This window comes from Choloepus didactylus, chromosome 17 (genome assembly GCF_015220235.1).
Source record: "Choloepus didactylus isolate mChoDid1 chromosome 17, mChoDid1.pri, whole genome shotgun sequence".
NCBI classification, from domain to species: Eukaryota; Metazoa; Chordata; class Mammalia; order Pilosa; family Megalonychidae; genus Choloepus; species Choloepus didactylus.
The window spans coordinates 76291532-76318170 of NC_051323.1; the positions used below are offsets into that span (position 1 = coordinate 76291532).

Genomic DNA, 26639 nt, shown 5'->3' on the forward strand with positions numbered 1-26639 from the left:
GAGAAGTCTCCGAGCTGCTTCACACTTGCTCCTTGTTTATAAGTTTATAACTGCCTTTATTTTTTTCTCTGCAGACTTTACTACTTTTATAACCACTGGACAATGCGAGCAGCCATATACTTCTTTATTTTTCTAGACCTTTCTCTTGCCCTGTTTGAGGAGCCTGTGCTGTTTCCACTCCCTTTCCTGGTAAGCGTTTAACAGCGAAACAGCAGATAGAGTTTGTCAGAGGTGAGGGGTCCCCAGGCGTCTTCTATTTTTTTCTCAAATTTCAACAAATGTGAATTTGATTTTATTCTTTTTGCTGGGGATTGGAAGAGTTTTGTTTATTCACTGACCCATGCTTCAAATATTAAGGCATTTTAAATGGAAGTTTTGGTTCTGTGCACACAAGCAAAAATCTGATAGAGATGGTCCAAATGAGATTTTAAAAGCATATTTATTTTGTGTCAAACAGAGAATGTTATTATATAGTGTAGTGTGTGACTTGTTTGCACCTGCCAAGTTTCCAGCTTTTTGAGAGTCGTAAATCATTACGGTATTTATTGGTGTCCAGTAACCGACCATGTGTGACGTCGGGTAATAATCAGATCAACCAGCTGGCAGAGATGGTTGTCCCTAAGAGTAGATGCCCCCCTTTTCTCTGGTAGATGCCCCCCATCTCCTCTGTCTCACCGCCCCCCATGGCTCAGGGCTCACTTGGGGCATCCTGAGGCTTTGTGGGTGTTCTTTCAAACCTCTCAGTGACCCTGGATGGATGTGTCACTGTCGTCACCCCAGTTTAACAGACGAGGAAGCTGAGCGTCCAGCCCACGATCGCTCAGCAGCCAGGGCTGAGCTGGGCCGTGTGCCCCAGGCTGGCTCATTTCCAAGTTCTGCTGGAACCCCCACACAGACCCTCGCTGTCTTCTCCCATGTCCCCATTATCAATTGCTGTGTGACAAGGCACCCCAAACCTCAGATGCGTGTAACAGGGCTCAGCACACCCAGCCTGTGGGGCTCCCCAGCAGCCTGTGTGTGGCCTGAGAACCAAGAATGGGTTTCACATTTTCAAACGGTTGAAAGAGATTCAAAAGGAGATTAATATTTTGTGACACATGAAAATTATGTGAAATTCAAGTTTTGGCATCCATAAATGAAGTTTTTCGCTGCACAGCCCCACTTGTTTGTTGAGATACTGCCTGTGGCAGCTTCTGAGCTACAACGACAAAACCGAGTAGCTGCCAGGGGTCTGTGCAGCCCACCGAGCCGAGGCTGTTTGCTCCCTGGCCCTGGAACAGAAGAAGTTTGCTGAACCCCGGCCTTACGTACAGCAGCAGCCTTTTATTATCTGCCGTGAAGCCCGAGTGGTTTCTTGGCTCAGGGGCTGGTACAGGGGCCGTCGGTATCTGTGAGTTCAGTGGGTGTCTGAGGCTGGACCACTCGAGACAGCCCTCCCGCCCTCTCCCACGTGGCCTCTCCACACGGCCCAGGCTTCTCCCAGGGGGGCTGCGCCCGGGCAGGACACCCCAGCGGGCAGCCCTGCCGAGCCTCTGCTTGTGTAGCCTATGCCCACGACCCAGTGGTCCCAGCCTGGTGTCCCCATGGAAGACCCCACACAGGGGTGTGGAAAGCGGAGGTGTGGGCCACCACGCTGTGCACGGTGAAGATGCCACCAGTAACCTCTGGGGTCCGGGGCCGGGGCAGCAGGGCTGGGCCACCCGCTCCCTGTCCCTCGGGGAGCCGGGCTCCTCCCTCCAGACCCTCCCTCCTCCCGGCCTAAGCCAAGTTGCCCCTTTCCTGCCTCCTGGCGCCTTGGCCCCCCTCTCCCAGTGCTGCGGCAGAGCCGTTACGGGCAAACCTCGCTTGGCATGCTTGGTGGGTTGTCCCGTCCCGGAGCCGGCAGTGCTGCTTCCAGCAGGACCTGTTCCAGATCACAGACCTGCCCTTTTCCGGGGCCAGGTGTTTCCTGGGTCCCTGCCAGGATGGGGCACGGAATCCACGGCCCAGCGGCACACTTGCTCTTAGGAGGAAGACACTGTTCCAACCAGCAAATTCTGCGGCAACTTTCGGTTTAATTAAACGACGTTGCTAATTCTCAGTGGGGGGTGGTGGGGTGGGCCTGCGGGCGGAAGCCCAGCGTCCGATGGCCGGGTGGTGACCGGCTTCCCTGTGTCTTCCGGGGGCAGGCCACTGCCATCGCCGAAGTTCTCTGCCTGCTGGCTTTCTTTGGGAGACCCGTACATTATGCCAAAGTCACTCCTCAGATGGTTTTCTGGAAGGACACGAAAAACATCTGCATCATGGTGACCATTGCGGTGAGTGTCCGCTGAGGGGCGTCAGGAGTTGGGGGTCACGAGAGCAGGAGAGAAGAGGGCTCGGGAGGCTCGACTCTGTTAAAGCAGCGGGTGTTGCGTAGCAGGTGCTATAGCCAAAACGGCACCGAACCACTCCCTGAAGACCCAATACGGCAAAACTTGGATGGTGTGCACGGGGTGACAGACTGGGAGCACTTCAGTTTAGAGGGAAAAAGAGACACCCCAGTAGAAAACGTGTGCCGAAAAATCCGTGGAGGCAGCTCATAGAAGAAGGAATTCCAGCGGCTGACATGGACGTGCGTGGCCCCGCTGAGGGCCCCACACTACAGCAGCGCCAGACCCCTGCCCTGCCTCTGAAGCAGCGTCAGCGAGGTCAAGAGAAAACAGGCCCCCCGAGGTCCTCCTGTGTATTGGGGGTGCTGCTGGGGGCTCCTTCCCAAAGCCTGCAGTGGGCAGGCCCCTGCACCCAGCACTTCCCTTCCAGGGAGCTGGGGCTGAGCTGTTCGTAATATTGAACTATTGGAAACGAGTTAATCTCCAGACCACGGCTGTGTTAAATGAACTCGACCCGTGCAGCCCTTTACCGTGCTGTGGAGACGCGTGTGTCCGTTCTCGAGGCGAGAGGCTTCTCACCTGTTAAGTCAAAAGGGCGGTGAGGCTACAGGTGGCCAAACGTTTGTTACCAGTTAGGAGGGATGTTCCCGTTCCTGGGGCCGTCTGGAAGGACGGAGGCCAAGGGGTCCAGCCGGGCAGGGCGATGCTTCTGTGCGGGGCAGGGGGTTTGGGGATCAGTGGGGGGCACTGTGTGATCAGCGGAAGCGTGGGTCCCCCCTGCCCAGCCTCGGCCTCCTCTGCCCCTCCTGCCTGCCTCTTCTCCATTCTCGGGGCTTCCGCGGCCCCTGTGGAGGGAGGGCCCCGAGCTGGTCCGCCCCTGCCGTCCCCGCAAGGTCACCCCCAGCCCCACCGGGGCAGCCCCCTCCCGCCTGCCATGCCGCCCCCACTGTGGGCCGGATCCGCGCACAGCGTTCGAGGCCCCCGACGGCCGCCCCGGCCCACGGTCCCTTCCGTTTCTTGCCCAAACTCCCGAGCCCCAGGAGAGGCCGCGGCTCGCGCTGGTCCCATTTTTCAAACACCTTCACTTTTTGGTTGTGATAGGAAAAAGGAGGAGGGGTCTGGTTTTTGAAAGAAAGAGAAACCCAACCACGCAGTGTCTAAAACAGGACGGCCTTGTGCTGACCTCCCTGCGCGGTACCCCCGAGCCTCTTTCCCCAGCCCCTTTCTGTGCCCCCAGGCCCGGCCCCTCCCTGAGGCCCCCCCATGGCCCCTCTCTCCTGAAACACCCACCCGGCGCCCAGAAGCAGCAGCCCCGGGCGCCTCTCAAACCCCTCAGACGTGGGCGCCCAGCCTCACTCCCTCCCGCGGCCCTTTCCTGCTGATTGCACGGGGAGCCCCCGTCCCGCTGAGGCCCTGGAGCCCCCGGCCTCACTTCCCCGGACCCCCCGCCCTGCCCGTGCTTCAGCCAGGGGCCGCCTCGGGACCCCTCCCTGCGGGTCGGCCCTGGCACTGTGATGCCTCCCCTGGGGCCTCCTGTGACCCCCCCCCTTACCTGCAGAGCACCCCCCACCCCCGACCTTGCCCCTGGCCTTGCCTGGGTCCCCGCAGCCGCCTGATGTAGAACTCGCCGCCTCTCCTCCCGGTTTCCCGCTGGGCCGCGGGCTGGTGAGGCCCCTCCGTCCTGCCCTCCGCTCTCCCTGGAGCCAGAACAGAGCGCGAGGCGGGATCCCAGCCGGGATACAGCCTGTCCCATTCCGGCCTGCCCTGCGTCCAGCGTCTGCCCTCGTGTGAAGACTTCCATGGCTCCCCACGCCCCTGGGCTGGCCAGCAAAGCCGCCTGCCACCCGTCCTTGTCACCTCCTGCTCCCTGCCGCCCTCCCCCAGGGCCCTCCGCTGCCCACGCGTGCCGCAGCCGTCTGCTCCGGACAGTGCCTGTATTCCTGCAGGGAAGGCCTGCTGCCCGGGCTCCTGGACTTCCTGACTTTTATTATTTTAAGCTCCATCTTTGCTTTATGCTTACCCCAAGGATTGCCTCCTCCGGGAAGCCTCCAGGGGTGTCGTAGCCCTCACTGCCTCTTCTCTGCTGCCCTGGGACAACCCCACTGGCTCCACAGCCCCCTGTGCTGGGGCTCCTCGAGGGGAGGGGTCCCGGTGGACCTCAGTGCCTTGACGCCAAAGAATGAATGCTTTTGCTGATGGAGGTGATTCTTTTATATTACATATTTCTGTAATTCACTGGCCCTTCTTTGGCCCTGTCCTCAGCTGATCACAAACCTGACATTAGTAAGGAATAATAAGGATTTCGTTTTCTGAATATCTGCACTGCTGTCACTGGGCTTCACAGCCTCTTTCTCAGGTCAGATGGACGACAAGTTGAGGCGGGCGTGGAAGCAGCCGGTGCGCTCCCGGGCCGGGCCTGGCTCTTCCCAGCTGTGTGGCTGGGACGGGGCGTTCACCCTCTCTGGGCCCCAAGCGTCCCCATGCACAGGAACAGTGCCCAGCTCGGCAGTGGCGAGAGAAAATGCCGTGACCCACGGGAGGTACTGGGTATTTGCAGGGCACTAGTAAGCACTGGAATGCCAGCTGCTGTCAGTGTGTCACAGAACTGGCACTGTGCTGTCTGTAAAACCTGCTTTTTCCTCCAACCAGCGCCACCCTCCTCTGGGTCGGTCAGGAAGCACCCACTGCGGCCCTTGCTCTGTCCTTGCCCGCCTGGCACTGACCTCCAGGCTGTGTCTCCCACAGCTGACCTTGGTGGACCTGGTCATCCACAGGTCCTTGGCCACCACCGGTGTCCGCAGCATCCGATGGTCCAGAGCCCTGAGGCCCGTCTTCCTGATTAACTTCCCTGACAGCCGTCAGGTGAGGGTTGGGTTTGGGGCACACCACGGGATGGTTTTTGTTTTTGCAAGAAACGAGCTGATTTCTTCTCAGTGGAATCACATTTTGTTTCCGCAGATCCGGAGAGCTCTCCGAAGCATCCGGAACGCCCTGCCTGACATCCTGTGCGTCTTTCTCCTGTTTGTGTTCAGTGTGCTGGTGTTCTCCCTCGTGGCCTGGAAGCTCTTTGGGGGCAGGTGCGTGGCTTCCCCGGGGGCCCCCCCTGTGCTTCTCCCACACGTGGGCTCCCCCGAGGGCGGCCGGCTCCGTCTTCCTCGCTGACCTCAAGAGGGCCTCAGAAGGGGAAGTGGGTATCAGAAAGCACTGAACTAATGAGTGAGGGCTTTTGACTTTTACCTTTGTCCTCTGAAGGGGTCTGAAGACGTTGGAAGGATCCCCCTACTTCACGAGCATCCTGGAGATAGCCTTTGAGCTCTACGTGCTGGTGGCCACTGCCAACAGCCCTGACGTCATGTGCGTCTGCGGCCCGGTGGCTCCGCGGTTCTCAGGCGGCCATGCCCTCACCCTCATAAAATATTGAAGGATACAAAATTCCTACCCCAAGGCCAGCCTGCCCCATCTGTTTAAAACTAAATTGACAGATGAGTTCTTCCAAAATCAAAAGTAACAGGAGGCAGCTCTTGAGAGCCAGCTCTTAAATCTCCGAGCTCCCTTTCCATCAGAGGGTTTTCTGTGTCTCGAATGCACGTGCCGAAGCCGTCTTAGTAGAGAGGTGGTGGCGGGGGCTCCCAGGCACCAGGTGGGGTTCTGCTGGGTCAGAGCGAGGCAAAGCCCAGGAACCCAGGGGGTCTCATCGCCATCTTGCTGAGCCTTTCCCGAGTGCTTGACTGGGGGGCACGGCCTGGGGCTGCGGGCTTCCCTTCTCCGGGGGATGTGATTACTCAGCCCTGCAGGCCTGCAGTATGGACAGAGCTCTGACTCACATGTCCACCCACAGCCCCTCTCGAGATGCTCCCAGAGGGCCCTTTTCCTTTCTGGTTCCATGGAGGGCCATTGGGCCACCTCGGTCCATGCGGCTGCTCACAAAGTTCCACCCCCCTCGCCTTCCCGGGGCCAGCACCCCTGTTGCCATCAGGGTGGGGGGAGCGCACGCCTGACCTGAGCCTCTCGTCCTGGTGGGATGCCTCCAAGTGCCCCTTTCATTCGCGCCGTCCCTGTCCCCTGCTGAGGCAGTCCCGTGTCCCCACAGGGTCCCGAGGGCGGACCCAAGCCACACCTGTGAGTCCTTCCGTCACCCAGGCCATGGCGCTCCTGCCTGGCCCCCTTGACAGAGGCCTGGGGGGCCCTGGCCACAGCTGCTGGGCATCGGAGCCTCGCCAAGGCGTTGGGAACTTAGGGAGGAACTGGGCCGGCCGCCAGCCGTGGGGAGGGGGTGGCTTCTCGCTCCGGGGCTGCCCACGAGGGGGGGATTCGCGTGAGGGACGGTTTCGCGGGGCCTTGTGCCTCAGCTGGGGTCCCTGTGTGTGCAGCGTGGGTCACCTGATTCTCTCCTTCCAGGATGCCCGCATACAACGCCAGCCGCTGGTATTCTCTACTTCATCACCTATGTCAGCGTCAACACCTACATCTTCATGTCTGTCTTCCTGGCTGTCGTCTACAACAGTTACAGGAAGCACTTGAAGGTAGCGTGCACGGGGTGGACGCAGGTAGACGCGAGTGGATGTGGGGCTGGATGCAGGCCGGATGTGGGGTGTTCAAGGGGCTGGATGTGGGGTGGACGAGGGGGACATGGGAGGATGTGGGGTGGATGCGGGGCAGGCTTGGGGTGGACATGTAGACACGGGTGGATGTGGGGTGGACACGGTGGGCACAGGATGGACATGGGGTGGACACAGGGTGGGCGTGGGGCGGGCACGGGGTGGATGCGGTGCAGGCAGCCTGGTGCCACACTTGCTTCATGTTTTAGGGTGCCCTTCAGTAGCTCTGAAAGCCTGTTTGGTGCTCAGCCCCCTCTGCTGCGTGGGTGGGGGTCCTTGGTGATGGGTCTGAGGAGATGCGGGGCAGGGTCTCAGCCCAGGTTCTGGCTTTGCTCCTTGCCCTCAACTCCCCAAATGGCTCCTGGAAAGAATCTGCATGTGACGGGCTCTTGGGGCTGGACCCGAGGATCCAGCTGCCCCCCTCGTGCAGACACAGGAACTTCTTGGAGCCACGGCTTTTGTCCTGGTGTCCATCGGACTGAGGCTTGGGGCTTCCTGGAAGTGCTGGCTGGGCAGAGCTCCCAGTGTGGGGACAGAGGGCGTTCTCCTGGTGGCCTGGAATCTCCCGACGCCTCAGACGTGTCGTCGCCCATCCCCGCACGGCCACCCTACTCAGACCCACACTCACACAGGGACCATTCTGCAAGGGAGGCTTCTACTTAAGGACAGACGCGGCCTTTCGGCTGTGGATTCTTCAGCCTTTTGGATCCGTTTTGGATTTTTCACAGCTCAAGGATGTTTCCCACCAGGGGGCAAGTGGGAAGTGGGGAAAACAAACATTGCAGCTCTTAAAGGAGAGGGGTGGGGGTGGATCCTCTTTGGGCGTGTGCCCATCTCCAGGCCCCCAGGAGTCCGGGCACCGTGGGACCCCAAGGCCAGGCCTCCCCCCGCCCTTGGCCTCCCGTCACGAGGCCGTCCACAGTGGCCGGGGTGCCCGTCCTCTCTCTCACCCTGGGCACAACGCTGCTCCGCTCCCGCCTGCCCTGAGGGTGTGTCTGTTTTGGTGACTCTTTGGGGATTAAGCTTCGGTTCCGTGGAGCCGTTGGCGGATGGGAGAGAGGGGCTGTGTGTTGGCACCGTCGAGGGCACAGCCCTTCCCTTAGGGATCTACCGTCCAGCTGGGCGAGACACCGGGCGACGGCCGGGGAGCAGAGGGGCGGCCTGGAGGTGGGGACCCAGGTGACCGCCCCGCTCCCCGACGTCTGGCCGGCGTGGCCGGGCCCGGCTGCTCCCCCGGAGGCTCTGCTGCCTTCCCGACTGCTTCCGGCCCTGCTCCGCTGCCCTGGCTCTGCTCCCTCTCTCCCGACAGGCTCAGTGGCCTCTCTGCTGTCCCCTCGCTTTGGTCTCTTTCTCTCCAATTTCCTTCCTTTCCTGAAGCTCCCCTGCGTGGCGAAGTGGTGTTCGGAGCTGCCCGCCTCCTGATGCCCCGTTTTCTGCCAGCAGACCCTCCTTCCTGGGCGCCCACATTTGAACCCGCTGATTTGGGTTCTGCTCAGACGCCTGGAGCCGGCCCGGGTGCCTGGAGACCTGCCAGCGGGTTTTCCTTGGCTCCTGGGTTACCTGGAAATGTTCGGCGGTAGAGAAACGAGGCTTTCCTGAATCTTTCTCTTAAAAATCTAAATTCTGTTTTTCAAGAATGAGATTCGCAAGCTGGCCTACCTGAAACGTCACAAGATGATGGCGGCTTTCAACATCCCGAAGGTCCAGGTGGGTGCGGAGTTCGTGGTGCCGGAGGCGACGTGGAGGCGGCTGGTGAGGGCCGTGGCACCGCACCTGCGCGGGCCCCACCTGGAGCTGCTGCTGAGGACGTGCGAGGACGGCCGGAAGGGGCACGTGGGTACGAGGACTCAGCAGGGGCTTCTCGGCGTGGGCAGGGGTGGGGTAGACACGGAGGGACTGCTGTTTGTTTAAATCGGCAAGTACAAAGGTATACTGCACCCCTTATGCCACGATGGTGAGGTTCACGTCCTCCCGCTGTGCTCTGGCCAGACGCTGCTGGTTTATGTCTCGCCACGAGTGTTGGGGTGTAGTGAGCTTCCGGAACTCTTACTTGGAGACACAGTCCACCCCCTGTGGATTCTGCCTTTGGATAGTGTCTAAAAATTGGAAAAGAGCCATATGCGTCTGTCTCAGTTGCGTTTAGTATTTGAAAGTGATGAGTTGAAAATGACCCAAAGATTCGTGTGTTTGTGGTTGACAGCAATCCTCAGTAAGGCTTATCCCGATCCAGGCATCGTGTGATTGTTTTCTGTGCATTGTGTTGAGGTAACCTTCTCTCCGACTCACCAAGCTGGGTGTTTTGTTACCCTCACTTGTTGATAAGGAAACTGAGACTCAGAGAGCTTAATTAATTTTCCCGAGGCTGCACAGCTAGAATGTGGCAGCAGCCATCTGACTCCATGCAATAACCTCACGCAAAACTGCCCCAAATTCTGATAGTTGCTTACCGGGAATTTTGGAGACATTAAAAAGCAACTGTGAAGACGAGGCAGCAACATGGAATAATATGAGGTGACTGAAATATGCCCCAAACTAGAATTCCAGCATTTCACCAGTTCCAGGAAAAGTCTAGATTAACAAATACAGTGGGTTGATCAGACAGTGAGATTATAAGTAACTGTTGATTTAAATGAGACAAAGACTCTCCCAAATTAAGTGACGATGACCCTGGGTTTATCACCGAGCTCAGCAGAGTTGTGGGTTTCATTACACTTCCCTGCGTGTGAGGGGAAGGAAATGACAGGATTCCCTGGAACTTAAGTGAAAAGTGAACTCTGTCCCGGCAGGAAAAGGCACGCTGCAGCAAGGCGCCGTGCCATGGGCAGGCCGACGTCTTGCCATCAGGGTTTTGGTTCGAGGTGGAAGACGCCCTTGCCCAAGCCCACGGGACCCCAGCAGCACCCCTCAGTCACCCCGTGTCCCGCTGCTGAGTGTCTGTCGGGCTTTTGTGCCTCCGTGAGGGGCTGGCAGGGACTCGCCACATCCAGCTCCTGCACGCCCCACTAATGGCAGCCACCGTGGGGGCGGACGGCACCCCGAGCCCTGTGGGGCTCCCTTTAGTGCAGAGGCTTCTCGAGTTGTGTGGTGACACGTTTACATTTCCAGTCTGCCATGGACTGTGTTTCACTGTAAAATACAATAAAAATGAATAACTAGGGAATGAAATAAAAAACACATGCAGAGATGGTCCCAATTTTCCATTTTTACTCTTAACAGACATGAAATTCCCCCGCCGATTGCTGTAAAGCCTCTAAGTTTTCAGTCCTTATCTCACAGGGGGTGGGGAGCCGGCGGGGCCAGTGCCAGTGAGGGGATCACGTTGGAGCAGCCGTGTTCCAGCCCGCCCAGGAGAGAGGTGGGCCGTGGCCCCTTAGATGCCCCACTCCAACAATCCGGGGTGGCGTGCGGCCCCTTTAGTCCAGCTGCTCCCAAATGTCAGCCACTCTGTGTTTGCGAGGTCCCCCCTGAGGTCTCACGGCTCCGGACCGTGGCAGTGCTGAGGAATCCTCGGGGCCTCGCGGGCTTTCTTGGTGACGGGTTCTGGAAAGCCCATCTCTGGTTTGTTGTTAAAGGGTGAGCTGTCCCCAGACCAGGGGGGAGGTGTTAGGGCCCTGTGGTGTCCTCTCATGGGGCACCTTCTGTCCTCCAGGAGGGATGCCGCCACGGGACGTGCTCACGGGAACGGGGTTTCCCTGCTCAGTGTCTCCCACGGGCGAGGAGCTGCTTTAGTGGTGTCGCGGCCTTTTCCATGCTGCGGTGGCGCCTCCGGCTGCTCTGACGGCACTGGGCGTGGGGTGGATGTTCGGCGCATCCCACACTCACTGAGCATCCCGGGCGCTGCCCGTCGGCTGCGGTGTCCCGTCTGTGGTCCAGACGAGCAAGAGGCAGGAGGAACTCCCTCCTGGCGAGGGCCGTGGAGATGGGCCGAAAGGCCGCCCACAGCGGGTCCTGCCTGCGTCTGGGCTGTGGTCCCGGAGGGGGCGACATCTGAGAGGTGGCTCGAGGGACCTGCCCGTGGCAGGGGGGCCGGGAGCCTGGTGACGAGGCAGGGGTGGGCAGGAGAGGAGGACCACACGGCGCCTCCGCTCCTCTGGGGGCTCGTCAGTGGACACTGTTGGCCGAAGGAGATGGAAGCCAGCGTAAGTGTGGCATGGCGGGAAATGGTGAGAGATGGTGGGAGATGGTGAGAGATGGTGAGAGATGGCGGGAAATGGTGAGAGATGGTGAGAGATGGTGAGAGATGGTGAGAGATGGTGAGAGATGGCAGGAAATGGCGGGAGATGGTGAGAGATGGTGAGAGATGGCGGGAGATGGCGAGAGATGGTGAGAGATGGCGAGAGATGGCGAGAGATGGCGAGAGATGGCGGGAGATGGCGAGAGATGGCAGGAGATGGCGGGAGATGGTGAGAGATGGCGGGAGATGGTGAGAGATGGTGAGAGATGGCGGGAGATGGCGAGAGATGGTGAGAGATGGCGGGAGATGGTGAGAGATGGCGGGAGATGGTGAGAGATGGTGAGAGATGGCGGGAAATGGTGACAGATGGTGGGAAATGGCGAGAGATGGTGAGAGATGGCGGGAGATGGTGAGAGATGGCAAGAGATGGTGAGAGATGGCAAGAAATGGTGAGAGGATGGCGGGAAATGGTGAGAGATGGCGGGAGATGGTGAGAGATGGTGAGAGATGGCGAGAGATGGTGAGAGATGGCGGGAGATGGTGAGAGATGGTGAAAGATGGCGGGAAATGGCAGGAGATGGTGAGAGATGGTGAGAGATGGCGGGAAATGGTGAGAGATGGCGGGAGATGGTGAGAGATGGTGAGAGATGGCGGGAGATGGTGAGAGATGGTGAGAGATGGCGGGAGATGGTGAGAGATGGCGGGAGATGGTGAGAGATGGTGAGAGATGGCGGGAGATGGTGAGAGATGGCGGGAGATGGTGAGAGATGGTGGGAGATGCTGGGAAGTGATGGGAGATGATGGGAAATGGCGGGAAATGCCTGACTCTCCCACCTGGCAGGATTCAGAGATGGCAAAAACCAACCTTCTGCGCCTCCTGTGGAAAACAGGATGGAACCGTTCTGGGTTTTTATGTTAACACAAATGTGATTTGTTACAGACACACGCGGATAGTCATGCCAATCAGTGAGCTGAAGTGACAATGTAATTCAAAGCCGGAAAACTCGAGTTTTTAGCAAAATTAAGGTTATCAAGTACATTATAAGACAGTCTGTATAATCTATAGTATATGTATATACTATTTTAATTTGGGCATCAGGAAGAACAAATGTATTTATACATGAGACATTTAATTTTAATTCCCCAGAGGTCTCCGAGTCAGTGCACATTATTGGCTAGTTGTCTCCGTATCTACTGCTCCGAAGTCCCAAGGTCGATGTGGAATTTTAGAAACACTAATTCAGTCGTGTCAGTGTCACCACTAAGGACTCGGGGGAGAAGTGTGACCCCTGAATGCTGTTTCAGGGTTTGAGTGGTAACTCTGCAAGGCCGTGTGGTTTCCAACATTGATGGTGTGAGGTTTACACGAGCCAGTTTAGAAGGCTTTAAATCATCACGCACTATAAATCATGCCACACAGTTCTAGACCCCTCCTTGTGCGTGTGGACGGCCCCATGTTAGCTGAGGTCAGAGTGCAGCCCCCCGATGAGACGAGGCAAGCGGTGTGGGAAGGCCCAGACGGTTTAGCCCCTTTAGAAAAAAAAAATCTTGCATGAACTAAAATACCATTTGGTATTTACATTGGATAAAACAGGAAAAAGACATGAAGCCACTTTTTAAACCCTAAATTCACAAAACAACTTAATTTATTAGTTTGCCTTTATTGGGAACATTAAATAAATTTGGATTAAATCTTAAAATTATTTTTATTTAATTTATGAAGCAATTTTATGACATTTTAATTCATAGTTAACAACTTTAATTTGTAACCTGTTTTTAAAATGTATCTTTTTACCAAAGAAAATAATTTAGGCTTGTCCCCTCTCCCCCTTTTGCAACTAATTGCTGGCCTTTTGTTGAGTTACATATCTTTTCTTTATTTTTTAGTCTGTAGAGAGACTAAGAACATTAAAGTTAGAATTCCTTGGTTCCCATCTGATTTGCTTAAAGAATTAGAGCCTATAAATACTATTTAAATTAATATTGTGCTGTTTTTACATAACTTATACTTTTGGGGGCAGGCTTTATGGCTTTATCAACCAGTTTGGCAACTTAGGGTTTTATCTGGTAAGGCAGCATGTCAAGGAGGTGACATAATTCCTTTGGCATATCTAACGCATCTGTGCATGGATTTTGTTTTAAAAAAAAAAGATCATTGAGGTTAAAATTCCTTTATTCCTCCAGCCTGATGACTGTTTCTGGTCGGGTAGGCAATTTAATTTTCAAAGGATTGCACATTTAGAGCATAAGGAATTTGCCGTGATTTCTCAATTTGGGGAGACTCTTTAAGTCTCCATTCAGAATTTGAGGCATGCGTGGTGTTTGCTTTAAACAGTTAAACTGGGCATTTTGCTGAGTTGTTCCCTGCTCTGCCTCCCTCAGACTCCTCCCAAAAGCAAAACCTCTCACCTTGAGCTTATTAATATGCCAAGTCTATCAAAATCTCAGACTCAGGCTTTCACTCGAGAGGACGGAGCTGCAGAAGTGCTAATTCAGCTGCCAGCAAACTCTTCAATCCACACCGACGTGGCTCCACCAAGTCCAAACTCGGCAGAGCCACAGAACGACAAGCCCGCCATTGTCGTCCCCTGTTGCAGGTGGCCTGGTAGATGGTGAGCAGAGGGGGCTCGTGGCCCTGTGACCTTCAGGCCGGAGGCAGGACCCCCGAGATGCACCCAGAGGTCCCCAACCTCCATTTGCCCCTCGTGGTAGGAGGGTTGGGGTCCTCAGCCTTTAGCTCCGTTTGTCAACCGAGTCGTGATCCTATTTGTTAAACTAAATGAGACAAAACCTCATTTAGTTTGAAAAAGGGACTCTATCGGAGTCCTAGGTTTTACTAGAGCTCCACAGATGTGGCAAGAAGTGCCAGTGAGGTTACAGCGTCACACACGGCCGACGTCACCTTTCCCAAGACAGCGGGTCCACTTAAATGTCATCCCAGGGCAAAGGCTGTTTCCAGGAAGACAGCGAGCAGTTTTGTAGGCTTTTAGGGATTCTAGGTTATAACTCACAGGACGTGGCGGTAACGGCTGATGTAAAGCTTTCAAGGCAGGTTTAATAGCAGCAAGTCACTCAGGGGCCCAGGCTTCCCGGAGGGCTCACCTGTACAGGTGAGGCCCATCAGGTGAGAACCCACCATCAGGTGAGGCCACCATGGCCCTGAGAACAGCCTCACTCTCCCCCAGAGCAGCAGTTACAAGAGTTTATGATTTCCAGGGCTAAGCATGGGAATTTTATTGGTACTAAAAGTGCTTAAACATAAACCTAGTATTAAGCTGGAAAACATAAGACTTACAAATATGGAAAGAAAAGGCTGCTTCAAATTATCAACAGAGAGAACATAGAGCCAGAAACGTATCTGCAACTGTCTGCAGACTCTTCCTGCCATTCTTGGACTAAATCTGCCCCCTCCCAGCTTCTGTAAATCAAGTTTTACTGGCACATAGTGATAAAAATTATGTTTTATGGACACGTTTACGTATTATCTGTAGGGGCTCTCTCGGCCATAGCATGGCTTGAGTGGTTCTGGCAGAAACCAGCCCCATCCTGCCCCATCCTGATTTATTTCTGAAAACTGGAGCGGAGAGCTCGCTGTTTCCCTGCGCGCTGACAATCTTCCAGGTTTTTACAGTCCCCGCCCCGTGTGTGACCGTTGTCTTGGCTCCACCTGGTGAGCCCCTGCAGTTTATTTTCACAACTTCCTTTAGAGTTCCCAACACGTTCGACTGAGTTTTCAAAGAAGAACAACACTCTTTGCCCATTCTGATTTCATCCGTTTATGTGATATTTTAGGTTATGTGTAGTTGCAGGAAGTTCACATACAAACAGGCTTGGGCAGTGCTCCAGGTGCCTTGCTGTCGGCATCTCGCCCGACGGGAGGGAGCAGCGGTGGGGGGCCGTGGATGACACACAGGGGTGGGGGGCCGTGGAGAACAGCCCGAGACCCTGCACACAGAGGGCCCACGTTGGCTGTCAGCCGGGAGGGTCTGGCGATCGGTCCAGAAAGCGCCCACTGTCCTTTGGCGTGGCTGGTGGGCTAGTGCCTTGTAGAAGCTGGGGGTTTGCGGAGTTCTCGAGAGGGGGCAGAGGAGAGGGTGGGGCCCGAGAGGCAGGTCATGGGGGCTGGACAGGTGGGGGGCTCAGGCCGGAGGCAGCCGAGGACCGTCCGGGCCGGCCGTGCCGGGTGGCCTCTGCTGACCAGCTCGCTCAGGGGTTGCCGACGGGGCTGGCCGGGGGCTCCAGGGCTGGCTGCTCTCGGCTCCAGGCCCCGGGCCTTCACCTTTAGAGGCATCAGAGCCTCACCTGTGAGGTGAGGGGCCAAGAATCCGTGCTACTCGTTTCACCCTTTGGGCTTCGGGGGCACAGTGGCCATGAATTTGGGGGGTCGTTTTTGCCTTGCAGACAAAACGAACTTTCTGCGCCTGGCGGACCTTCTCAACGTCCAGGTGGTGACCGCCAGCCTCAGGCAGCACCCGCTGGGAGCCTGGGCGCCGCGTGTGTACACGTCCCCAGCGAGCCGCCTCCTGCGAAGGGCCGTGCGGCGCAGGCGAGTCCGGCGGGGCGCGTCCTCTCGGGACGGCTGTACGGATGCGGGGCTCTGTGCTGCCTCGTCGCAGCTGCCACCCGCCCCTGCTCGCTGCTCTCGGCTTCCAGCGAGGCCGGGGAAGGGCTCTGGATGGGAGGACGGGCTTCTGGAGTGCGCTCCCCTCTGCGATGCTCCCTGTGGGGTCCAGCCCCGTCCGGGTCAGCGTCGCAGACGGCACCGTGAGCCTGCGAGTGTCGTGGTGAGAACCCGGACTTAGAGTCACTGGAACGCTTGGGGGGCAGGTGGCAATTAAAGTTTTCTACAACTTATTCATAGGCTTTTAAACAGCATACCTCTGTTATTTTCAAGTAGACGACCTCCAGAAAAATTCATTTATCCTTTTATCCACTGTCGGCCACGGTGGCCTCTTGCTTTGTTTTATAAATGGCCTTGAAACTAACTCAGCCTGTGATGCGGAGAAATACCCCTTTTGGAGGCCCCTATTTGGCACCGACCTTGAACTGCAGTGGGTGTTTGTGGGCTACCTCCAGCCGCTGGTCCCCCCACCTGCAGCCTCCTAGGGCACACTGGGGGGGCCTCCCCTGTCTCCCCAAAGCCCCTGGTACACCTGGGAGGGGCACCTGTGCCCCCCGGCCGCCCGCACTGGTGGAGGGAGAGCAGCTGGCATGTTCCTCCTTCCTCTCGGGGGCCTGGGGACGTTAGGAAGAAAGGATTTGGGGGAGTTTCTTGGTGCAGGCTGTTGGTTCTCCAGGGACAAGCTGTACAGGGGTGACAACCCCGTGCTAAACCCTAAGCCCCCTCTGTGCCCCACCCCGATTCTGCCTAAGCTTTCACGTGATTGCAGGTAAACGGGAACCTGGGAGAATCCCACTCTATTCTCTCTCCCTCTTTCCTCCTTTTCTCCCTGGGGCAAAGGGCAGCTCCAGTGTCAGCAGGAGGTGGGTAAATCCAGGGCCCTGCATGCTGGAATCTTCTAGAAGATTCGGAGCGAGTGTGCGTGTTGCCTGGGGTGCGAGTCCTGTGCCCCTCGTGGCCGGGACGAGTGGCTCGTGGTGCCTCCTCAGAGGCGCAGTGACAGGGTTTCTCTCTCTTCCCCTCATGCCAGGGCTTTTGTCTGGATTTTCGACGTCGTCATTCTGGTCAATGCCGTGTTCATCGCCCTGGATGAGAGAGACCCCCTCGTTTCCCACGCGGAGTGGCTCTTCCTTTCTCTCTACGTGATTGAGGTTCTCCTGAAACTGTACACGTACGAGCCCAGAGCCTACTTTGGAAGGAAGCGGTTCTGGAACTGGTCAGTGTTTGTGTCCCGGGGCGGGGCGGGCTGCGGGGAGGAGGGGGCTCCCGGATTTGGGGAATACGGTTGTCTCCTCCGAGCTCCATCTCTAGCTTTCAGGCATTTAATAGTGAACCTTGGGGGTGGAAGGAACATCTGGTTTAGTGAAAGCTGAAATTAGAATCGTGAATCACAGCCTCTTGGTTCTGGAAAGATCTTTGAGCTTTGCAGGCGATGAGGCGGCTCCTTCCTCAGCCCCTGGTCTCGTGGCCAGAAGCTCGTGTGTGGCCGGCTCTTCCCGACCACCTCCAGGCTGTACCCCAGGAGCTGCGGGGTCAGGACATGACGTGAGGGGAGCCCGATTCGAGGCCGCGCCTGTCAGAGCCGCTCTGAGGGCCTGGAAGTGCCTCACGCCGCGCCCGTGGCCACGGGACGGCTTGGTGCGTCTGGGCTTTGACGTCCTTTGGCGTCGGGGAAAAAAGTATCATCACGATGCAGTTCCCTTTCAGTTAAAAAGCTACAGTGCGTTCAGTGGTATTAATACCCAGGAAATTATACTATGTTCTGAAAATGTGCCAAAGTCTGTACTTACTCTGGAGGACATTTGAAGTGATAGGAATTAGCTGATCCCTGCAAATTCCCTCGCGTGAGTCATCGGATCGGCCAAAGAACGATTGCGCAGTCGTTCCGTGTGGGCTTCGTATGGGCTGTTCTGGGAATGAGGGGAATCTGTCTTATGCCGGACCGTGGCTTGGCCTCGCATGAGATGCTGCGTTAGAGGCTGGGGTGGGGGCCCGTGTGGCCTGGCGTCCGAGCGTCCTGCGTCCCCTCAGTGCCCAGCAGCTCTGGATTAGGGATGGGGTGGGGGCCCGTGTGGCCTGGTGCCCGAGCGTCCTGCGTCCCCTCGGTGCCCAGCAGCTGTGCTTTCCCGCCACCAGGTTCGACGCGCTGATCATCGCTGTAGCCCTGGTGGCCAGTGTGGCCGACGCCACCCTGCAGTCCGGTCAGTGCTGGGCCTTCCTGGACCCCTGCCCATGTCGTAGCCTGAGCCTCAAGGTGTTGGGGGTGAGGGAGGGTACGCGAGAGAATCAGAGAATGTCTCTGGCCTCGGAGAGGGGTGCTTCTCCCCTAAAAGCCAGGCTGGCCAGCCGTGCTTGTATTTAGCTGAACTTGAGGTTACCTCGTAGGCATCTCTCACCCCAAATACTTGCCCCGTCGTCTTCTCAACACTGGCCCTTGGCCTCAGGGCTGACCCTTCACCTTTGACCCCCACGCCCACCCCGAGATCTAGCTGTAGCAGGGTGTGGCCTCTAATTCTAGGGTCCCAGCCCACCACCCTCTTCCCTCCACCCTCCTCTGGCTCCACTGTGGACACTGCCCCCCGCGAAGGCCCCTGTGGCGGCAGCTGGGAGGGTGTTGGGGGCACAGCTTGATGGAACCTCGGGACAAGCCTGGGGAGGGCAGGCTTGTGGGGACCTGCGCTTCTGCAGCTGGGTCCACGGCCCCTTCCTGGTGGTGACCTGGACCTCGTGTGACCCACTCAGCTCCTTGGCCCTGGGACCGGGGTGAGGGGGGCGCAGGGACGGCCGGGGCCCAGGCTGCCTGGCCAGCTCGGCCAGCGTTCAACACCGTGTTGCTCGGGACCATTGTCCTGCCCCCAGGAGAGCCAGTCGCTCCCAGGACCACGGAGAGTCACACCCGGATCAAGGGGGATGAGCCAGAGGCTTGTGGACACGGGAGGCTAAGTGGTCGCGTTCTCCTCCAGTGAGCGCGTACGACAGCCAGCGGATCCTGGATGTCGTCCTGATCCTGAGGCTACTCCGGCTCCTGAGGGTCGTGGTCAGCATCGAGAGGCGAGGCGGAGCCGGGCGGCCTGCTGTGTCGGCAGCTCCCGCACTGGGGCCCGGGACACCCTCCTGCCTCAGAGCTGTGCGCACCCCAAAGTGTGAACCCAGCACGTAACGTCTGGGCGAGCTGGGGTTCCTGGGGGGCAGGGAGGAGACGGCGGCCTCTGGAGGTGGGTGGAGAGTGCCCACGGGGCCACTTCTCGAGGGCAGGGGCTCTGATCTCCGTGGCTCCGGAGCCTTCAACTGCTCTGCTCAGTGCAGGTCCTGCCTGAACAGTGGCGATTGGCAGCCTCCGGGCCTGCCGACAGCCCCCAACGCAGGGACCTGGTCACCTCCCGCTTCCAGACCTTGGCACTGAAAGCTCAGAGAGGTTAAGTAACTTCCCGATGATGCACAGCTTGAAAGCGGCAGAACCAGGACACAAGCCCGGGAGTCTGGCCCCGAAGCCTGGGTGACCCGGCCCCCGGGTGTTGGTGGATCAGGTTCCTTTCAGGGAGCGCAGACGAGCCGCCTGCGGCCCCAGACGATGGTCAGTGGTCAACTTAAATCCCCAGGATGGCTGTAAAACAGGCTTGATTTTGATGGAGGAAAAGGGGGCGTGGGAGGGAAACATGAGTCTGAACAGCTTCTCGGCCTCGACCCGCATCTCCGCCTTGTTGGCGAAGTCCTCGGTAATGACCGTTCGTGCTTATTCCGAGTCCGACTTGCTCTGCTCAGGGCCTGGCAGCCGCGGCCCTTCTGACCCAGCCGAGACGGCGATGGCTGGCGGCATTTAAAGGGCGTCCGCGGGCTGGGGTGGCACCACGCGCGGACCGGCTCGAGCCCCGCGTGCTCTCCTAGGTTCCGGGTGATCGTCAACACCTTGATCAACATCGGCCCCGCGATGCTGACCTTCGGCGGCCCGGTCCTGGTGAGCGGCTGCGGGGCCGGCGGGCACGACTCGGCAGCTCCCGATGCGCTGTTTTAAGGGAGGGAAATGGGGGCCAAGTGAGTGAGATTCAGTAGGTTTCTAGCAGGCATTTTGATGAAATGTCGTTTCTGGAAACATCGGGCATATAGTGGTTGAGGTGCCCTGAGATTCCAGTGGGCTGGCCCCTCCTGGGTCTCCTCCTCACTGGCTCTCGGGGACTCGGGCCCCCTCGTCTTGAGGCTCTGCCCCCCCAGGGCCTTGGCACCTCCTTGTGCTGCCAGCGGAGGAGCACACAGCCCCTCGTCCGCTCCCACGTGCCCCCAGCCCTCCCCGGCAGGCTGCGGGGCGGATTCCACACGCCATGTGGGGCTTGTGGACGCTTAACCACGGAGCATTGGTTTTCTTTTTTTGTTACAAGTATAAAAATTCAGTTCCTCCAGAAGATTTACAGTGATGTGCCATCTTGAACGTGTAGCTTGGTGTGTTTATGTGTGTAAATTCCTAAGAGTGGAACTGCTAGGGCAAGGGGTGAAAAATGTGTTCCAGATTTGGGTAGATGGTGCCAAATTGCCTCCGAGGACACGTGCCCACAGATATCCTCAGTGATAGAAGGGGCAGCGTCTCTCCATCCGTCTGCCCCATCATGTCAGGTTCCCGGAACAGTCAGCTCCATTCCACCCTCCCACGGGAAGAGGGGAGACGGCGGGTGGTTTTGATGCCTGTTTCTTTACTTATCGCTGAGGCCGGGCGCCTTCTCCCGGTTCTGTTGCTTACACTTATTTATCCTTAACCAGCCCTTCACGCCCTTGGTCCATTCTTCTGTTACTTTTATTTTTATATGACTTGTAGGAATTTTTTGCTTACTCAGGAAAAATAGGCCTGTGGTAAATTGTACATAAGAAATTATTTTTCCTCGTCTGCCACTTGTTTGTTGACGTAAAGACCTTTTTGTTTTGTTTTTCTGACTGTATAAAAGTTCCACACCTTTATGTACTCATCCATATTGATCTTTTATTTTATAATTTCTGGGTTCTATGTCATCCTTAGAAGTTTTTTTCCTAACCAGTTTTTTTCCTAGTTCCTTATGGTTTCTATTTTACATTCAACCCTTTGATCCCTTTGGGATTTACTGTAGTGTCAAGAACGAGGTAAGAGCCCCACATTTTCACCTGGAGCCCGGTTAGTTATTGCGTATTTGCCTCTCCCCCACCCAGCAGCTCTGGTTTCTGTCGCTGGAAAGGAGGCCCTCGGCTGTGGGGCCCCTGGGAGCCCGGCCGAGCCGCTGACCCCTCCGCCCTGAGCTCTCGGCTGGGGACGGTCACCCTCCTGGCTCTTTGGGAAGACGAGCAGCTGCTCCCCGGGCTGGAAGCTTGGGGCAGGAGAGCTGCGTCCTCGGTGCAGGGTGTCCGCGTCCGTGCACAACGCCGCAGGCCCTCGGCTCACACAACCGGAATCGATTCTCACAGACGTGGAAGCCGCGAGTCCACCCTCGAGGGCTCGTCAAGCCGGGTTTCCCCCGCCGTCCGTGGCGTTCCTTGGTGGTGTCGTTTCCCGGCTGCTCAGGCAAACACTGCGCAAGGGGTCGGCTCAAGCGACAGCAATGCGTGGGCTCACGGTTTTGAGGCTAAAGTCCAAGGTCAAGACGTCGTCAAGGCGTTGCTTCCTCCCAGCAGACAGTGGCGCTCTGGGGCTGGCTGCCGGCGGCCTCGGCCTGGCGTTACTGTCCCACGGCCACGCACCTGCTGGCCGCTCCCGGCCGCTCCCGGCTTCTCTGTCCCGTCGACTGTCAGCTGCTGGCCGCTCCCGCGGCTTTTTCTCTTTCACTCTGTTATAAAGGGCTCCAGGAGGTTTAGAGCCCAGGCTCGGTCACCTGGGCTGCGGCTTCGTGGCAGTGACCCCGCAGAGAGATCCCGTTTACGGTGGGTCCACACCCACAGGAAAGGGTTACGTCTGAGAACCGGCTTCTCCGGGGTGCGTGGCTGCCGGGCCCCACACTCGCCTGTAAGCTGCCTGGGGGGTCTGTTCCCCTCTGGCTCCGACTGACCGCACTGGAATCCTCTGCTGATGACCCCAGCCACACCCAGTGAAGACCCTCCCTCCTTAGTGTGGCCCCCCAACCACCGACACCTTCAGAGACCCTGCCCCAAGCGGGCTCAGGACCCGGACGTGCCTTTTGCAGGGTCCATGACCAGGCCCTGCGGCGTCCCCCCCAGTTCCTCCCGGGGCTCTGCGGCTTCGTGCGGCTGCACCTGACGCCCCCACCCCATCCTAGGTGGTCTACTACGTGTTTGCCATCATCGGGATGGAGCTGTTCCACGGCAAAGTCCGGTTCTGGGGCCTGAACGTCACCACGCCCGAGGCCCTGGCGTGCGGGAACCCTGCGCTGAGGGGCTCGGCGTTTGCCCGGGACGGGTACTGCGGGAACAACTTCAGCGACCTCGCCTCGGCCCTCGTCGTGCTGATGGAGCTCACGGTGGTCAACCAGTGGCATGATATCCTTCCTGGGGGTGGCGGGGGTCCCAGGGCGGCGGGGGTGCCGGGGGCAGCGGGGGTCCCTCACAGAGGGGGATGGTCCCGGCATCCCCTGGACTCGGCTCCTTAGCTCGGCACTCCTGGCAGGTGGTTTTGCCCTGGTGACCCACGAGGCGGCAAAGCTGTACTTCGTGGCCTTCCACGTCGTGGTCGTCATCCTCGTTGTGAAGTGAGTTTTCTCCCCTCCCTCTTCACCATTGCTCGCAGCTTGCCACCCCTCTGGCCCTTCTCTTCCTGCGCCCCAGGATGGGCTGTGGGTGCATCTCCCTCCCTGGGGACTGAGCCTGGGGCTGTTTTGTTCACATCTGCGATCCTCTGGTCGTTTGCCTCACACGTTGCTGTGCAGTGGAGACCCCAGCCTCACAGCCCGTGTGGGTCGGGGGAGCTGTGGACTCAGCCAGTCCGCCCCTCACTGGACTCAGTCCCCTTCTGGATTGCCACATGGCCTCTGCTTAGCTGTGCCCACGACGGGGCCTTGGCAACACCTGGGAGCCACCCCCCTGTGCCCTGGCCCTGGGCCCCAGCTCTCCGCTGCGGAGGGACACAGGCCGCCCGGTGCTGCCTCTTCGCTGGTTCTGGGCCTGTTCTCAAATGCGCGGAGGCGGCTGGGCCGTCTGCCCTTCCAGCCTGAGGAGCTCGTTCTCATTCCCGGTTCCTCACATGGCCTGGGCTGGGGCATGTTTCTGGTTTTCGGTGCACCCCTCCACCAGAGCCCGTGCCTGAATCTGTGGAGAGCCCCCCACCAGCAACCCTGGAAGGGCCTGGTGGAGGGACGGGCAAGGGCGGCGAGGGTGGCTGTGCCGGGCCTGCCTGCTGGGCAGTCCGAGCAGAATGTGCGTGGGAAGGAGGGAAAAGGCCTCACGGTGGCTCCCGAAGGTGCCAGGGTGGCGAGGTACCCCACACCTCTGCTCCCCAGGCAGGGCCTGTGATGGGTGCCACGGGCACCGCTGATGAAAGCCGGGGGCTCCAGGCCAGACCAGCGCCAGAGCTGCGTCTCGTCGGTTTCCTGACCGCCCGGTCCCCACAGGACAGGGCAGGGGGGCAGGCGGAGTGGGCACCTTGCAGGAGAGGAAACCCGAAGTCAGGACTCTCTGCTCTCACAGGGGCTTCCGGCACCTGCCTGTCCCCCTCCAGGCCGAGAGCCCCCGTCTTCCCTCTGGGGATTCAGCCGCTCGCCTCCGGGCTGGGCAGGGGAGGCCTCGGCCCTGCTCCCTGGGCTGTCGCTGGGCAGGGGACGGCCGAGCTTTCCTCCCCGGCGCCTCCTGTGCGGTGTTTACCGTGTTCCCGTGCGGCTGGGGAGCCGCTCCTAGAGCACATGGGGCCGCGGAGGATGAGCTGGTCCCGGGGAGACGATTCGGCCCGAACTTTCCCTTCAGATGGGCCGTCTTGTCCCCTGGGCGCCCATGGCGCGAGCAGGCCGGTGCAGGGACGGCCCTCCCGGGGCCCAGGCTGCGCCCACCCGCGAGAGGAGGCCGCTCTCTTCTCGCCCCGCTCCGAAGCCTTCTCGTTTGCGCCCGAGTGACTCGGGGTGCAGGACCCCATGGCCGGGGCCGCGGCCGCCCCTACCTCTCACCCTCTCTCAGTATTTTCGTAGCGTTCATCTTGGAGGCATTTTTCGTGGCATATTCACTAGATAAAAGCGAAGTGGAGACTGCTATCGAGAAGAAGATCCAAGAGCTCGGCGTGGGGGTCCGAGAGTGAGTGCTTTTCCTGGGGTCCCCCAGGCCGTCAGCGGGGCCCACAGAAACCCCGACCCCTTAACCCGAGTTTCCCGGGGGACGCCCTGGGCCTGACCGTGGCCGTGTCACCTGTCCCCCTCGAAGGGAGGACGTGCAGGACGGGGCGCGCGGGGACGCTGACCCCAGGGATGCCGGCTCCGGTGGGGATGACGGCGACAAGAGGAAGGCCTTCAAAGGGCTGTGCTTCAGGATGGCCTCGAAAAGTAAGTTCAAACCACGCGCAGCTGGGACGGGTCCTCCTCCAGTCCGTCCCCTCACGGACGTCTCCAGAAGGCCCAGCCGACCGGCAGAGGCTTTCCGTGCCTCGAGGAGGAAGACGAGCCCCTCACCCGGCCTTTGGGGCCTTCTCCCTCCCCCTCGGCCTCTTCCTCGCCGGCCTCCCGGCTCCTCCTGGCCGGGGCTGCTTCTCCCCTGGCTCACCCCGACTTCCCGGCCCCCCGGTGCCTGCTCCGGCGGCACTTCCCAGGGTGCCTCCTGGGCCCCAAGGGGTCGCAGCTGCCCGGCTCCCCTCCCGTGCTTCCAGTGTGCCTATCTTGTGTGTCCATTGTTGTGGCCCATCAGGCCACCGTCTGTCTTCCTCAGGGACTTGAAGCTCTGTGTGCACAGAGGCCATGCACTTCTTGTCCTCCCTCGGATCCCCAGGGCTTGGGGTTCCCTCCCAGCAGTCTGGGTTCGCAGGGGCCCCTCTAACAGGCATCGAGGCGGCAGCTGAAGCAGCAGGCGTGTTCTGTCCGGACCATGATGCTGGCAGGCCGTGCCCTCGTTAGAAGCCTGCCACCTTCTGTGACTCGGATTCTACCTCTGCTCCGCTTCTCCTTCTGTCTCCCCCTTTGCCCACGAGGACCCCAGACTTCCTGGGTGGGGGTGGGGGGCCTGCCTGGCTCCATTTGACCTCGTCTTGGCAGAACCCCGAAGGCCCACTTACAGACGGGCTCATCCCAGGAACCGGGCAGGACTCTAGCATGTCTTTGTGGGGCCGTGATTCGGCCCCTGACATGATGAATTAGCAACTGGCCAGGTAAACCCCAACCAGCCTGAATGTCGGGGGCCCCGGCTGGGGCGCCCTGAGGGGTAAAACCAAGACCCCGGGTGTGGGACCCCACTGCCTCCTTTCCCATCTTCAGGGAGGCCAGGGAGCGGTGGGGGGGTCCCCCGGAGAGAGGAGGGTCTTCCTTCGCTGCAGCCGCGGGCTCCACGGGCCCCTGCCTCCCCCCTCCCAGAGTACAGGACCGTGGACACGTGGCTACAGCGGATGTTTGAGTCTGAAATCGCTCCTGAGGACGAAGGCCCTTCCCTGGATGAGATCCTGAACTTCTCGCCCAGCAACATGTATCTGAAGAACCCCAACTTTGAAAACAGCGCCTGAGACGGAGCTGGAGGCCGAGACAGGCTGCCGAGGCCTGTCAGCGTCTGCACCCCGGGGGCGCTCTCCAGCCGGGCCCCTGCTGAGCCCTTGCTCGCCGGGACGCCCCTGCCTTGCTGGGGGTCGGGGGGCAGGCACGTGACACCCCTCCACACGCCTGGCCGGCCCCCCCGGCCTGTCCCCTGGCGAGTGCACGGGCAAGGCTGTTTCGGTGGCTGGAAGAGCTTTCCATTTACCCCTCTACAGCGCTTTGTCGTCCTCTTAGTCTCATGCTGTCACCACAGTGCAGGAACGAGTCACAAATACTGAAATGTGGCAAAGGAATTACGTTCTGGGGCTGCAGCTTTAAACGCAGAGGTAACTGCACATGAAGAAAGATCCAAAAATAAAATTATGCTGCAATTGCATTCTGATCACATTGATTCCTCCCAGAGGCCTCAGCGTAAGCCCCTCCTTCTTCTGCACCTTGTCACGGGCCCTGACAGCCTGTCCTCCGTGCCCCGTGGCACCTGGAGCCGTGTGCCTGGGGCGGGTGGGGGCAAAGCCGCTTCCCGGGGACCCCCCTCCCGGGTGGTGTGGGAGCAGAGCCAGGCTGGGGGCACGAGTCACTGAAGATTCCCGGAGGAGGCTCCTTCCTTACCCCGTCTGACGCGCTTTGTGAAGGCCATTGTTCCACACCTTTCTTTTAAAAGAATTTTATATTTTGCTACATGTATTGAGTTACAACTTAATAGTGTTGTTTAATATATGCTGGTCATTTCTTTTTTTAATTAAAAAAATAAAGGAGGAGAACCTAAGATGGCGGCTAGGAGAGACAGGGCAAAAAATACCTCCATGGAAAATACTAGATAAAGCCAGAGAGTGACCCAGAACTCCAGTTCCAGCGATGCACCAGCTGGACAAGGTCTGCTAAATCCACAGGGACCGTGCACTTGGTGAAACTGGGAGTCTGCATTCTGAAACGAGTGAGTGAACCTGCTGAATGTCCAGCAGCCATGCTGTGGTGTGGGGAAACAGTGGGTTGGCGTTTGGAGGCCGACTAGTTCTTTTTTAAAAAAACCCAAAAGTAGCTGCAGATATGGCAGCGAGAACCACACAGTAAAGTGCAGCAGGAATGGGCTGTGTGAACGCCTCATTATCTGGCGTGGAAGATAGCCTTTTGTGGACTCACTGCTGATTGCCTTGGGTGAGGGGGGCGGGGGTGAGCCAAAAGGAGAAAAAACCCATGCCCCTGGCAGCCATCTTCCCGACGGGCTGGGAACACTCCTGCCTGGCGCCAGGGCCATGGACCAGAGCCGCACCAAGG

The 26639-nt window shown here is 58.6% G+C and overlaps 1 protein-coding gene across 1 annotated transcript; it reads left to right on the forward strand.

Annotated features, from left to right (window-relative positions):
• Positions 1-87: 87 nt before the first annotated feature.
• Positions 88-25464, forward strand: LOC119512888 (two pore calcium channel protein 2-like). The gene is given in 18 exon segments (XM_037807692.1): positions 88-189; positions 2169-2297; positions 5097-5213; positions 5310-5428; positions 5604-5705; positions 6750-6779; positions 6781-6874; positions 8585-8786; positions 15525-15669; positions 16775-16960; positions 17881-17949; positions 18712-18795; positions 19630-19699; positions 21972-22191; positions 22310-22400; positions 23815-23928; positions 24055-24173; positions 25191-25464. Coding segments are annotated over 18 exon segments (2124 nt in total). The 5' UTR covers positions 88-102; the 3' UTR covers positions 25337-25464.
• The last annotated feature ends 1175 nt before the right edge of the window (positions 25465-26639 follow it).